At 33.9% G+C, this 13,620-nt stretch overlaps 2 protein-coding genes across 2 annotated transcripts; one reads left to right on the top strand and one right to left on the bottom strand.

Moving 5' to 3' along the window:
- The first annotated feature begins 2,193 nt into the window (after positions 1 to 2,193).
- Positions 2,194 to 6,220, top strand: LOC115709363 (RNA polymerase sigma factor sigF, chloroplastic). Its single transcript, XM_030637451.2, has 9 exons — positions 2,194 to 2,597; positions 2,960 to 3,087; positions 3,225 to 3,352; positions 3,446 to 3,652; positions 3,764 to 4,004; positions 4,085 to 4,315; positions 4,781 to 4,921; positions 5,394 to 5,594; positions 5,721 to 6,220. The coding sequence occupies exons 1-9, from the start codon at positions 2,486 to 2,488 to the stop codon at positions 6,006 to 6,008; spliced, it is 1,677 nt and encodes a 558-aa protein (XP_030493311.2). The 5' UTR covers positions 2,194 to 2,485; the 3' UTR covers positions 6,009 to 6,220.
- Positions 6,196 to 8,331, bottom strand: LOC115709362 (pentatricopeptide repeat-containing protein At2g32630). The gene has a single exon (XM_030637450.2). The coding sequence runs from the start codon at positions 8,329 to 8,331 to the stop codon at positions 6,493 to 6,495; it is 1,839 nt and encodes a 612-aa protein (XP_030493310.1). The 3' UTR covers positions 6,196 to 6,492.
- Between the last annotated feature and the right edge of the window lie 5,289 nt (positions 8,332 to 13,620).

Genomic DNA, 13,620 nt, shown 5'->3' on the forward strand with positions numbered 1-13,620 from the left:
AAATGATTTTTTTTTTTCCACGATAAACAATAGCATATAAAAACTATATTTTGTAATCATAAGCATAAATACTATAGTGAAAATTAATATATCACCACTATAGTACAAAAAAATATACAGTAGAATCTCTATTTAAGAATACTCTATTCAAGAATAACCTCTAATTTGTTATAAAAAAAATCAAGCCCCAATTTGGGCCAGTTATAAATAAGAATAACCTCTAAATTGTAATTAGTTATACATTTTTCAAGTCCCGTATTAACAAAGTATACCTCTATATAAGAATAATTACATCTTAATAAAATATATACATATGTTTTGTAAATTTATTTACATAAAATTAATAATTTTATTCCAAATTGTAACATATGTATTACCATTATATTTACTCTAAAATAATTCTATTATAATATAGTATTAATAATTATTTATTGTTATTATTGTTACATTGATATTTTTTAGTAGTTTAATTTTTTTTTTTAGTATAACTCTATTTAGTTATAACCTCTCAATTAGAATATAATTTGCTTGGTCCCAAGTCTATTCTTGAATAGAGGTTCTACTGTATATACCAAAAACTTAATTTAATATTTCACGAGTTTTTTTTTTTTCTTTTTCTTTCCTTCATGATATACCAATGAATATAGAAACAATATATTCCCTAGTAAAATGTAACTATACCTCAAACTTAAATTAATATTCCGTTTTTTCCTCTTTCGTTCACTACATACCATAGCACATTAAAATAATATACTACAATCTTAAATTAACATACTACCTTTAATTTTTTTTTTTATAAATATACTATTACAAATAAAAATAATATACCTTTGTGCAAAATAACTCTACCAAATACTTAAAAATATTACACCACAAACTGAAAATAATATACCACTCTTTAATGTTTTTTTTTATTTCTTAATATATCATAGCACGTACATAATAAAGATATACCATAGTGCAAAATCTAAGAGGCGAGAGAAGAACAGAGCTGGACTTGTCGGTGCCGAGAGAGAAGAAGGAGGTGAGACTTTTGGCCTTGACACGAGAGACGAAGAAGAGGTAGAAAGCTAGGGTAATTTCTCCGATAGTAACGCGATCTACGGTGGTAATACTCAAGGGGTGGCGGTCAGACTGGTAGAGGCAAGATGGTCTTGGTGCTAAGGGAGAAGAAAGAGACGAGTTATCTGGACACAAGAAAATGAGAATAGGGTAGAAAGTTAGGGTTTATTATCTAAGGTTATATTTGTAATTTCATCATCAAATTTTTAACTTTTTTTTTTTTTTGAAAAAGCATCAAATTTTTAACTGAATGGACATTTTATTAATTTTTTTTATAAAAAATGGACATTTATTAACTTAATTGTTAGATTTAGGACCATTTTGCATCTTGGCAAAAAAAAAAAAAAAAAGCTAAAATGATATATTGAATATATGTAATTGGTTAAGTACATTATTTAAATCTTGGTAAGCGTAATGCTATTTTTAAAAACACGTATATAGATGAAAAAGGGAAATTTACATGGTATACTAACTTTTGCTATTTTTTTACAAAAATACTGCCAGGCGGTATTTTTTACTTTTTTACTGTGTTTTTTATAAGTTTCATACTACAGTGTACTGTGTTAAGTTTTCACTGGTGTTCTACTGGTGTTTTACTGGTGTTCTACTGTTGTTTTGAGTTGTTCTATTTTGTGTTTTACTAGTGTTTTATAAAAATACAGTATTTTTGAAAAGATTTTCGTGTGACAGTATTTTTGTAAAAGTAAACCCAAATTCTAGTATTTTTGTAACTTTCCCAATGAAAAATGGGGTAAGTTGAAAAATGCCTCTTTTATTCATCAATTAATAAAATTTACCTTTAATTTTATATTTATTTGAAACATACCTCTTTTTATATGTATTATACCCAAAATACCCTTACATAAGAGAATCACATGGAGATTATCTTAAAGTGACAGGGGCAAAATTGGTACAATGTTTAAAAAAAGAGGTAAAAATGATAGATTTTAAAAAAGAAAGTAAAAATAAAAGAGGATAATATAAAAAGGGTATAGAGTGTAATTTCCTCATGAAAAATTCCCTACATATTATAGCAAAAGCCCAAACTGACAAACCTTTGGTTGGGCTTGACATACTTAGCTAAGGACAGACAGATCCAATAGTGCATTAAGCAATTGAAGTAACCACAGGCCCAAAATCAAAAGAAGGAAAAATAAAATAAAATAATCAGACATAGGAGGAGACGAAGAGGAATAGGATTACAGAACATACATATCTGATCCACTTCAGGAATGAATGGGGTGAACTTATCTTGAGGTCTAAATTGGTCGGCTGAAGCTGTGTTGAAGAAGAAGAAGAAGAAAAACAAAGCTAAATGCATAGTAGACATACAAAACCCGTCCTTGTTAACAACACCGAACCACACTCTATTTGTATTAATACTGTATTGTACTAGTTTTTGTTTTAATAACACTTTGAAGCCATGGAGGTCGGAAGGAACTTGCTTTCTTCACCGCCGTCTTTTCCTCCAAGAACCCATTTCAGGAATAATTATTCTTCTTCTTCCCCTGCTTCTGCTTCTGCTTCAACTTCAGGTAACTCCATACCTGTAAATTTTGTATCTTTTCTTCAGTTCTGGTGGTTGTTTTTGTTTATATGCCTGTTATAGTCCTTTTTTTTTTCCAAGTTACTTTTCTGGAATTATACTGAACTTAGAGAATGATGAAATGGGTAGGAGTAGGAGGTAGTTTGTACTTTAGTGACGTGGTGTTTACAAGGTTGGATTTTGGATTTTAGCTGAATTCCTTGAGTTTTTTTTTAATGAAATTGGTTCTAATGTTCTTAGTTGGGCTAGCTAGCTCCAGAACAAGTACGTTCGGGTAGTTTTAGGATGTTGTTTAACGTTTTTTTTTCTTGTGTGTGTTGATTGAGTTGTTAATTTTTCATGAACACATAGGTCCTGCGGTTACTTCAGTACCAACTACTTCAATTGCTCAACGGTTTTCTGCCTCGGTTCTTTTACAAGAGCAGCGTGATGAATTGAGGCCTATGTTGCGTTTAACTAAGGAAGAGAAAACATCCCAGGTTTGTTTCATGTTCGTTTAATACACCTTGCTATGCTTACTTCGTAAGAATTTGAGTTATATGAATGCATTATTTGCTTAATTCTATTGAAACTTCTGATTCATGTACTATGGTCTGCATGTTTCTGTTCATTAAAGGGAATGTTGGACAGGAGGAAGAATGAGTCCGGGAGTTTGGTTCATGAAGATAAAAGCCATGCAGAGACTAACAGACAGAAATGGGAATTCGAGCACCCATCAATCCACTGGCCCAGTTTTTGGCACGTGTGAGATTAACTATTTTTCTCTAATACTAACATCAAATTTCATTTCTGTTTTTCATTGTTGTATAGTGCTTATGAGTTCATTCCCCATTTCAGATTTCCCTCCTCACAAACAAAGATGGATTCATCTGCAGCATTGACAATGGAGCTTACAACTGCTGGTGGCAAGAAGACTCTGAATGTTGGACTCTGTGATGCAATTGCATTAGCCAAAAAAGCTCTGGAAGCTTCAAAAGAAGCAGCATTGTTAGTCGAAGACTCCAAATTAGTGGGAGCTGATTCTGATGATATGGTTTCTCTGAGGTTAGTTTTATCTTTCTGGATTGACATTCGCTATTGTTTATTTCCCCTTCATGGAAGATGCTCGTTTTGGAAAAGGAGGTCTGAAACTTCTGTTCTATCTGGGTCTGCAAGTTTGGCAGGCAAGGAGGACAAAACTGTGAGGTCTACAAGACTTATAGAGAGACGGTCTAAGAAGCGAAATGTGCCCAAGTCGAAAATTCTGTCTAATGAGAACCACAGTTTTAGACATGCAGATGTTCGGAAAAACTCAAGCTTTGATTCTGATGACCCCCTTCGATTGTTCTTGGCGAGCTCTGAGACAAAACAGCTTTTGACTTTTGAAGAAGAGTTTGAATTGATTGCTCGAGTACAGGTTAATCTTCTAATGAAAACTATTTCTGAATGATGGTATGTGTAGTGTGTTATATAATTCTAAAATAAATAATGCAACAGGATTTAATGAAATTAGAGCAAGTCAAGGAGAGACTTCAATCAGAGTTTGGCCGTGAGCCAACTTTGGTTGAATGGGCAGAAGCAGTTGGGATTCATTATAGGATCTTACGAACACAAATTTGCTCTGGTACCAGCAGCCGGGAGAAACTTATCTGTTCAAATTTACGTATGGTTGTTCACATTGCTAAACAGTATCAAGGGCGTGGTGTTGGCCTTCAAGACTTGATGCAGGTAATGTCAACACATTATGGGGGTATTTGTTATGTGGGGGTGTGGGTTCTTGGGAATGGAAATATAAAACCAAACTTATGTAGTATGATTTTAATGGAAGGCGTCCCATTTTTAGTTTATTTTTGGAGTAGTCTCAAACTCTATAAAAACTTTAGTTTGAGATTGTGTTAATTTCAATCCCTTCTCAACTAAAGCCCACCAACTAAAACCTTAAGTTTGGAGTATGTTTTCAGTCTGAGTGGGTACATAAACACTCAAATTCATTGGAAAGACTAGGAAAGCTTCAAAAACCTCTCTATTTGATTGGTAATTATATTTTGACAGTTAATAATCTCCCTATCTTTACTGCTGATTAACAACCTGTGAGAACAAACATGCCTTGTTTGTTTGTATGCAATATATAAGGGTACCATGTAGAATCTGCAAAAAAGGTGCTAATATGTTTTCATAATAATATTCTTACAGGAAGGAAGTAAGGGCCTTATGAAGAGTGTTGAGAAATTCAAACCGCAAGCTGGTTGCCGATTTGCTAGTTATGCATATTGGTGGATAAGGCAATCAATTAGGAAGGCCATATTTCAACATTCCAGGACTATTCGTCTACCAGTAATGAAAACTTCCTTCATTTAGCTTATTTCTTTTGATCAGATATCTGTGGTTGATGAATTTTTACATTTCAGCTCATTGATTATATTTCTCTACAAATTACCTGTTCCTAAATGGAAAAGGGAAAGATATGAAGTTTCTGCATGATTATTTGAGTTTTAATGCTCATTAATGTTTGTAAAATTTGTTACTGTGGTAGAGAAACTGCTTGTGAGTTCTCCTATTTAAATCTTTTATCTCTTAGGCTATGTTTGGAAGTTGGATTTGCTAAGAAAAATGTAGAAAAAGAAAAAGTGTGGAGATTGAACAAAAAAATTGTATGGTATGGAATATTTTGTTGAATCTTGTTTTTTTCTATACAATTTTTTTTTTTTTAAAAGTTTTCACATTTTCTTTTTCTTTTAATTTTCCGTACCTTTTCCCACCAACCTTTATTATGTGACACAGAAAACTAACAATGAATTGTATGCAGGAGAACATGTATACCTTACTTGGCAAGGTATCTGAAGCAAAAAGATCATGCATTGAGGTAGGAAATCACAGTCCATCCAAAGAAGATTTAGCAAGACACGCTGGTATTACTGTAGAAAGGTTGCAGAAACTGCTATATATCACAAGAACGCCACTTTCATTGCAACAACCTGTCTGGGCAGACCAGAAAACTACATTCCAGGTAACACGATGAATCCTGATTTATAGCTGAAATCGAATTAGAAGTCTTAAAGACAGTTTTCAGTTAGAAAAAAAGGCTTAGCATTGAGCTCCATCAAACAATAGTTTTTCTGTATTGTAATTGCAGGAAGTTACAGCGGACTCAGGAACTGAGATCCCAGATGTGAGTGTGTCGAAGCAAATGATGAGACGACACCTTCATGGTCTCATAAGAAGTCTTAATGTTAGAGAGCAGCAGATAATTCGGCTAAGATTCGGTATTGGTGGTGCCACACGAAAATCACTCTCAGAGATCGGTAACATGTATGGTCTGTCCAAGGAGAGGGTGCGACAACTAGAGAGCAGAGCACTCTACAAGCTCAAGCAGTGCCTTGTCAGCCATGATCTTGATGCATATTCTGATTTACTAGTTTGAGTGGAAAATGGAGTTCAGCAGCCTAGTTTCCAAAGATGTACAGCGAATTGTGGCTTCAGAGTTCAGAGAAGCTGGGAATCCAAAATGAACCCTGCCTTTACACTGTGAATTCTGTCAATATATGGTTATAGTCTTTAATCTAAAAGATGAATATTCTATTTGTTGATGTATATTTTGCAATTTCATATATCAAGCTAACATTTTTTTTACTATTTTATTACTAAGAAATTCATCGTTTTTACATAAGGCTGTTAAAAGTGATGAGTACACAATGACATAAATGGGGGGAAATTCTTGTCTTTCAACAGTTTAAGCTTATTTTGCTCAATTGTAGTGTTGCAAAAATTCTTTATGGCAAAGCAAATGGTGAACTGACCGCCTCAAACATATGCATCTTCATATTGACAAACTAAGTCTTTTACTTAGTTATCATTGAAAGATTGATAACCCAAGGTAGCTTTAGTAAAAGATCCCTTTTTTAAATCTATGACTCTGCTGTGTGAAGACTGCTCACAAGCGTAGTATATACCCTGTCATCAGGTGTGAGGTCTGCTTGTTTCATCTCATCATACAATCTAAAGGCTTCATCTCTTCTCCCATCCTTAGACAAACCCGAAATTATAGCTGTGTAAGTAACAACATTCTGAGTTAAACCTGTCCGAGACATTTCATTAAATAGTTCGAGCGCCTTGTCTGTGTTTCCGAAAATGCATTCTCCATGAATAAGTGAAGTGTATGTATATGAATCTGGGCTCATCCCATTGGCTTCCATATCATCTTTTACCTTATAAGCTTCTTCCATCTTTCCCTTTTTACTATACCCATCAATGAGAGCATTGTAAGTAACAGTATTTGGTTTATCTCCCTTCTTTTCCATCTCTTCAAATACGCGCCTTGCTTCGGCAAAGTTCCCTTCCTTGCAGTATATGTCAATCAATGTAGTGAAACTCACAACACTATGAGGCACACCTTGATCTGCCATGGCAAACAATAAATTCTTTGCTTCCTCATTTCGGTTTAGTTTATGTAATCCATTAGCAATACTTGTGTACGTAAAAATATCTATCTTCAAACCTTTCTGTTCCATGACATCTTTCACTCTTAAAGCTTCATTTATCAGACCTCTTCTGCAAAAACCATTTACCAACGTGTTATATATCACTTGGTTTGCATCAATTCCTTTGTTTTGCATCTCACTTAGCAAAATCTCTGCTGCCTCCATCTGCCCTGCCTTACACACACCAGTAATCAGAGCTCCATAAGTGTGAGTGTTCGGTTTAAGGCCTCTCATAGTTAATGCATCAAACAATGAGAATGCCCTTTTCAAATTCCCTAGTCTACAACTCCATTTGATTAGTGCAGTGTAAACATAAATATCTGGCTCTATCCCTCTCTCAAGCATTTCATCAAACAGTTGCCCTGCTTTTTCAATCTTCCCACAGCTACCATACCACTCTACCAAAAGTGTATAAGTCACAGCATTATAATTCACATTCTCCCTTTCCATCAAGCTCAATATCTCCTTAACACCCTCAAAGTCCTTTCTTTCAATATATGCATCTATAAAACCATTGTAAGTGAAAACATTAGCCTTAACCCCTCTACTACCCAACTCATCCATTAAAACCTTTGCCCTTTGAAACTCACCTTTCTTACACAACCCATTAATCACAATAGTCAAAGAATGAACTGTAATTTCAACTCCTTTCTTAACCATCCGATCAAAGAAGGCTAAACACAACTCCACCTTATGAGATTTCTTCAAAGCAACCAAAAGAGCAAAGCAAGACCTTTCCTCAATCTCCAACCCATTCTCATAAGCATATTCAAAAACCCCTATAGCCTCTTCAAACATTTCATTATTCACATAAACTACAAACATCATATCACAAAATTTCTTAACAAATTTGGGCTTCTTCTCACGCCCACCATCAATCAAAGCCACCATACTCGTTAATGGGCAACGGAGATTTTCATCATTGACGATACCATTCATCAAGTTCTTCATTGTGACAAATTTCCGAGCTTGGAATAATCTGTAAATGAGAGTGACATGGGCTTGGAGATCGGGTCTTTGGGAAGCAAAAGACTGGCTTGTTCGGAGAAAGTTGAAGAAACTCATGCAAGAACCAAGTGGCACACGTGAATTAGAGAGGACAAGGTGAGTTACACGAGAATTGAGATCGGAAATAAGAGATGGGTCGTTTTTGAGGGATTCGAGTCGTGAGCTGTTGAGGGTCATAGATATTTTTCGGGCGATTTCTGGGTCGGCTTCCGAAGATGAAAGTTTTCTTAAGGCTTTGAAAACCTTCCCAGAAGACATGTCACCGATTGGGGGAAGGAAAATCTTAGCAGCTTGAATGAGGCAGTTTGAGGTTTGAACCTATGAGAGAACTCAGTCGAGTTCCACAACCTGAAAATCACATAAATATTAGAATAATTAGCAAAATTGACCTGAATTTATGCCACTAACGATTTGTGCCCCTTAAAATATAAGGGCTGTATAACCAGTATATTATTGCACCCTTTGTTAAATTTTTTAACAGACACTTATTTATTTGATGTGATATAAGACTGAAGGTTAAAATTGTAATTAATAATGGTTGTAGGGAAAAATGACGGGGACTTCTATTTGCACTCCATAAACTTATAGATACACCCTATTATTAAAAAAAATATAAACTTAAATAATTTTTAAAAAGTATTCTTAATATTTTTTTAAATTTTTTTCTTCATATTATTTTATGTTAATTTCAATACTTATTTTAATTTCATTTTCATAACTTTTTCTAACTCATGTATATTTTTTTTTCTAAGAAAATTTCATATAATTTTTTATTTTAATTTTTTTGCCATAATATTTAAAATATAATTTAATTTTGTTTGATAGGTATATTTTTTAAGAATATGAATTGGAAGAAAAAAGTTAAAAAAAAAGGGCAAAAAAATACAAAAAAGGAAAAAAAAAATTACAAAAATACTATGGACCGGCCCATTAAACATTTATACAGTCCACATATAAATATTTACAAAAATACCACATGCACTAAGCCTTCAGCTGTACAGAGCGAATGAAGATGAACATACCTCGATCGTTTCAAAACCGCAAAACAACCAAAATGAAACCAAAACGAGAAAAATACAACCATTAATTCTGGCGAAATCAACTGGAAAAGAAGACATGCAATGATCTAAACAAAAAATGATGAAAAAAAATCAGAAAAACTGTGAAGAAACTGAAATTACACATTTATTTTCTGTTTTATTCGATCAAAACAACTCCCCCTAATATTGAAATCTAGATTCATGAAATATAGATCTGTAACAAACAGATCTGGAGCTCCCACCAAATCCAAAACAATGTATGATGTGAAAAATTAAAAAAAAAAAACTCATAAATAATACATCTACGTCATATACAGTTGCATTTTGATTGATTACTGATTTCTAATATAAATATATTTTTTTAAAAAAAACACAACAAGAAGAGTAAATTTGAATTAAGGTACAACCAGTTTCGTATAAGTCTATTTATTTTTTGTTTTGGTTGCCTTATAGTTACATTATCGTTTTATGATAGTTTATATATTATGCGGGAATTTAATTTGACGGGGACTAAGAAATAGTAGTTATACATAGTAGTTTTGTGCAAATAGTTGCATATTAGTTTTCTAATGAAATAACATATGCAAGTAGCAAAACTTAATAAAACTACAAAATAATTGTATATGTAAAGTCCTTTTTGGCAAGTTAGTTGACAAAATAATTTTTCCATTTATGGTAAGATTGCTATGCATTCATATTCGATTTCTTGCCTTTTAAATTCGGATTGTAGTTGCTCTTTTCCTTGTTTGGAAAGTTGCACTTTCAGCTGAACTTTCCTTTGTTGAAAAACTTCTCAAAAGAGAAGGAATTCTCTTTTGGAAAGTTGTCTTTTTTAGGGAAACTTTGATTATTGACTTTTCGTTATTGATTTCGATTGTATCTTGATACAATCAGAATATCTAATTTGTTTTTGGCAGGAATCAACCATTGATAGAAGATCGGACCCGATTTTAGTAAGTTTCCCGTTTCTGGTCAGATCTGTTGCGTCAGCATCCGAATCTGATGGAGCAGATCGTGTTTTCTTAGGAAAGTTTTTGTACAGCTGCTAATTCGAACTTGTGGTTGCCTCTTTGGTTTCTATGTTCTATAAATAGAGCCTAGAGAGCAACCATTCGAATTACCTCTTCCATTATTCATTTTTTGCATTTATCTTTTGAGAGAAGAGAGTGTTTCTTGGTTTTGTGAGAGCCTAGTTGTTCATCTAGGTTCTAGTTGTTCTATTTCTGTTCTTACTCTATCCTAGAGGTTGTGAAGAACTACTTGACTGAACAAGAGATTGGTCTTCGGGAGAAGACTTGATAAAGCCTTACTTCGGGAGGAAGTAAGCACTTTGTCTTCGGGAGAAGACTTGTTGAAGCCTTACTTCGGGAGGAAGTAAGCACTCACACTTCAAAGACGAAGGGAGTTCGGGCTTGAAGGTGTTTCAAGAAATCAGAATCATAAAGTGGATTACAAAGGATTGCGGCAATACTTTAGAGGGAGTCTAAACTTGTTTAAGTCATTTGTCTTTGTAATTTTGATACTTTATTAATTGATTTCATTCTCTGGGCGTGGCCCCGTGGACTAGGAGTGTTCGTGAGAACACTGATACCACGTATAAATCTCTTGTGTCAAGTTATTTACTTTTCTGCAAATATTTTATATTCTGCCTATTCTGTTTTGCTGTATCAGAATTACTTTCTGCTGCTGCAAACATTTACAGTTTTAATATTTTCTTATATACAACTGACATTTGCAAAAACACGGTTTTTCATTTGGTATCAGAGCGGGACACTAAACTCTTAGTGTGGTCCTATAACGTTTTTGTGTTAAAATGTCATTTTTTGCAGAAGGAAGTTCTATTTCTAGACCACCGTTGCTTAATGACTCTAACTATCCTTATTGGAAAGTTAGAATGAGGGCCTTCATCAAATCTCAAGATGAGAAAGCTTGGAGAATGGTTCTTTCAGGTTGGTCTCTTCCAGTTGAGACAGATTCTTCAGGTAATACTACTATAAAATTTGAAGTGGAATGGTCTATTGAAGATGATAAACTTTCTGCCTACAATAGCAAAGCCTTGCATGCTATCTTTAACGGTGTAGGTGAGGGTTACATTAAACTTATATCATCTTGTGTTTCTGCTAAGGAAGCTTGGGAGATCCTTCAAACTCAGTTTGAGGGAACTTCTGATGTGAAAAGATCTAGATTTATCATGCTTCAAACTAAATTTGATGAGCTTAGAATGTCTGACAATGAAACCTTAACTGAATTCTATGAAAAGTTATCTGATATTGCTAATGAATATTTTGCTCTTGGTGAAAGCTTGATGATTCTGTTCTTGTGAGAAAAATTGTTAGAGTACTTCCAGAAAGATTTGATACTAAACTTTTGGCAATGGAGGAAGCTAAAGATTTTAGCACAATGAAGGTAGAAGAATTGATGGGTTCCTTACGTACTTTTGAATTAAATCAACAGATTAAACAAAAGGACAAACCCAAATTCATTGCTGATAAAGGTAAAAGTATTGCTTTGAAAGTTGCTGATAATGAAAATTCTGATAGTGAATGTGATGATGAGATTGCTTTATTAACTAAGAATTTTCAGAAATATATGAAAAAGATGGGAAATAAAAAGAATATTTCGAAAGGTTCAAAAGGTAATACTTTTATTAAACCATCTGTCTCTAACAAAAAGGGAATTCAGTGCAGGGAATGTGAAGGTTTTGGGCATATTCAAGCTGAGTGTGCAAACACTTTGAAAAAGAATAAGAAAAGTTTCAATGTCACTTGGAGTGATGATGAAACTGAAAGTGATGAAGATAATTCTGAAAATGTTGACCTAACCTCTGTTATGACTAATGTGTTGTGTGATTCACAGGTGAAAGCTAAATTGGTATGTCTGAATAATACCACCGAACAAGAGGAATCAGATTCAGATGAGTCTGAAATCTGTGAAGAGTCTCTTGCTGAATCATACAAAGTCATGTATGAAAAATGGATTCAGGTTGCTTCTGAAAATAGAGAGTTGAATAAATTGAATAAAAATTTGTCTCATCAAATTGAAATGTGTGAATTGAAAATAAAAGAGTATGAGACAAGTGTGTGTGATAAAAATGAAAAAATTACTCTCTTAAAAAAGGAACTTGAAAATTTTAAGAAAAATGTTCAAATGCTTAACCCTGGATCTTCTATTTTTGAAAAAGCTCAGAATGCAGGTCAAAGAGGTTTCGCAGGCCTTGGTTCAAATGGAATGGAGAGTTCTGGAGTCACGAAGTTTGTAAAATCCAGTGTTCCAACGAACCACTCTGAGGCTACAAAGTCTGCTGTAACAGTTTCACAGCCTGTTGCGGCAAAGAGCAAGCTTCGATGCTGCAAAATCTCCAGGATTTTCGAAAAGAGTAAGATCTCAGGTAAAAAGATTTGTTCCCACTTGTCATTTTTGTGGTAGAAAAGGACATATCAGACCTAAATGTTTCACGTTTAAAAATCTGCTTAAAACAAATTATTTTGATAATTTGGAAAAATCTCAAAAGAAACATAAAGGTTTGAAACAAATATGGGTGAAAAAGAATTGTCTAGCTGGTTTTTCTAATAAAACTGCTGCATCTCAAATGTGGTATTTTGACAGTGGTTGCTCTAAACATATGACAGGTGACAAGGACTTTTTGACTAACATTCGGCCTATGCAATGTGGAGAAGTCACTTTTAGTATGGCCTATCTGGAAAAGTTGTTGGTATGGGAACTCTAAATTTTGAAGGGTTACCTAGACTGAAAAAATGTGATGTTAGTTGAAGGACTGAGGGCTAATTTACTTAGCATCAGTCAAATTTGTGATCAAGGGTTTACTGTTTCATTTGATAGTGATCATTGCTATGTTCTGAATGATAATAATGAATGTATCTTGCAAGGATTTCGATCCAATGATAACTGTTACACTCTAACCCCTGTGTTTACTTGTCATTCAACTATCAACAACACCACAGATCTGTGGCATGCCAAGCTTGGGCATATTAATTTTAAAAATCTGAAAAAAATTGTCAAATGCAGGTATTGTTCGAGGACTTCCCAAGCTTGGTAAGGAAAGTGTTGGTAAGTGTGAACCGTGTCAACTTGGGAAGCAATTAAAAATCACTCACAAGCCTGTGTCTGATATCAATACCTCAAAAGTATTGGAATTGCTTCACATGGATCTTATGGGTCCAATCCAAGTTGAAAGTTTGAATGGTAAACGGTATATCTTTGTTTGTGTTGATGATTTCTCTCGCTTTACTTGGGTAGATTTTTTAAAAGAAAAGTCTGACACTTTTGATGCCTTTAAAACTCTTTGTTTGAGATTAAGAGTTGAGAAAGGTTGTAATATTGGAAAAATTGTTCGAATTCGAAGTGATCATGGTAAGGAGTTTGAAAATTCTGGGTATGATGATTTCTGCAAATCTACAGGTATAACTCATGAATTTTCAGCTCCCAAAACTCCTCAACAAAATGGAGTTGTTGAGAGGAAGAATCGAACATTGCAGGAAATGGCAAG

This window comes from Cannabis sativa, chromosome 3, assembly GCF_029168945.1.
Source record: "Cannabis sativa cultivar Pink pepper isolate KNU-18-1 chromosome 3, ASM2916894v1, whole genome shotgun sequence".
Lineage (NCBI taxonomy): Eukaryota > Viridiplantae > Streptophyta > Magnoliopsida > Rosales > Cannabaceae > Cannabis > Cannabis sativa.

What these genes read in the sequence shown, in the direction of transcription:
- LOC115709363 (XM_030637451.2), top strand. Translation starts at nt 2,486, where the DNA reads ATGGAGGTCGGAAGGAACTTGCTTTCTTCACCGCCGTCTTTTCCTCCA. An exon ending in TGCTTCTGCTTCAACTTCAG is followed by an intron (nt 2,598 to 2,959) that starts GTAACTCCATAC and finishes ATGAACACATAG; the next exon opens with GTCCTGCGGTTACTTCAGTA. An exon ending in ACCAGAAAACTACATTCCAG is followed by an intron (nt 5,595 to 5,720) that starts GTAACACGATGA and finishes TTGTAATTGCAG; the next exon opens with GAAGTTACAGCGGACTCAGG.
- LOC115709362 (XM_030637450.2), bottom strand. Translation starts at nt 8,331, where the DNA reads ATGTCTTCTGGGAAGGTTTTCAAAGCCTTAAGAAAACTTTCATCTTCG.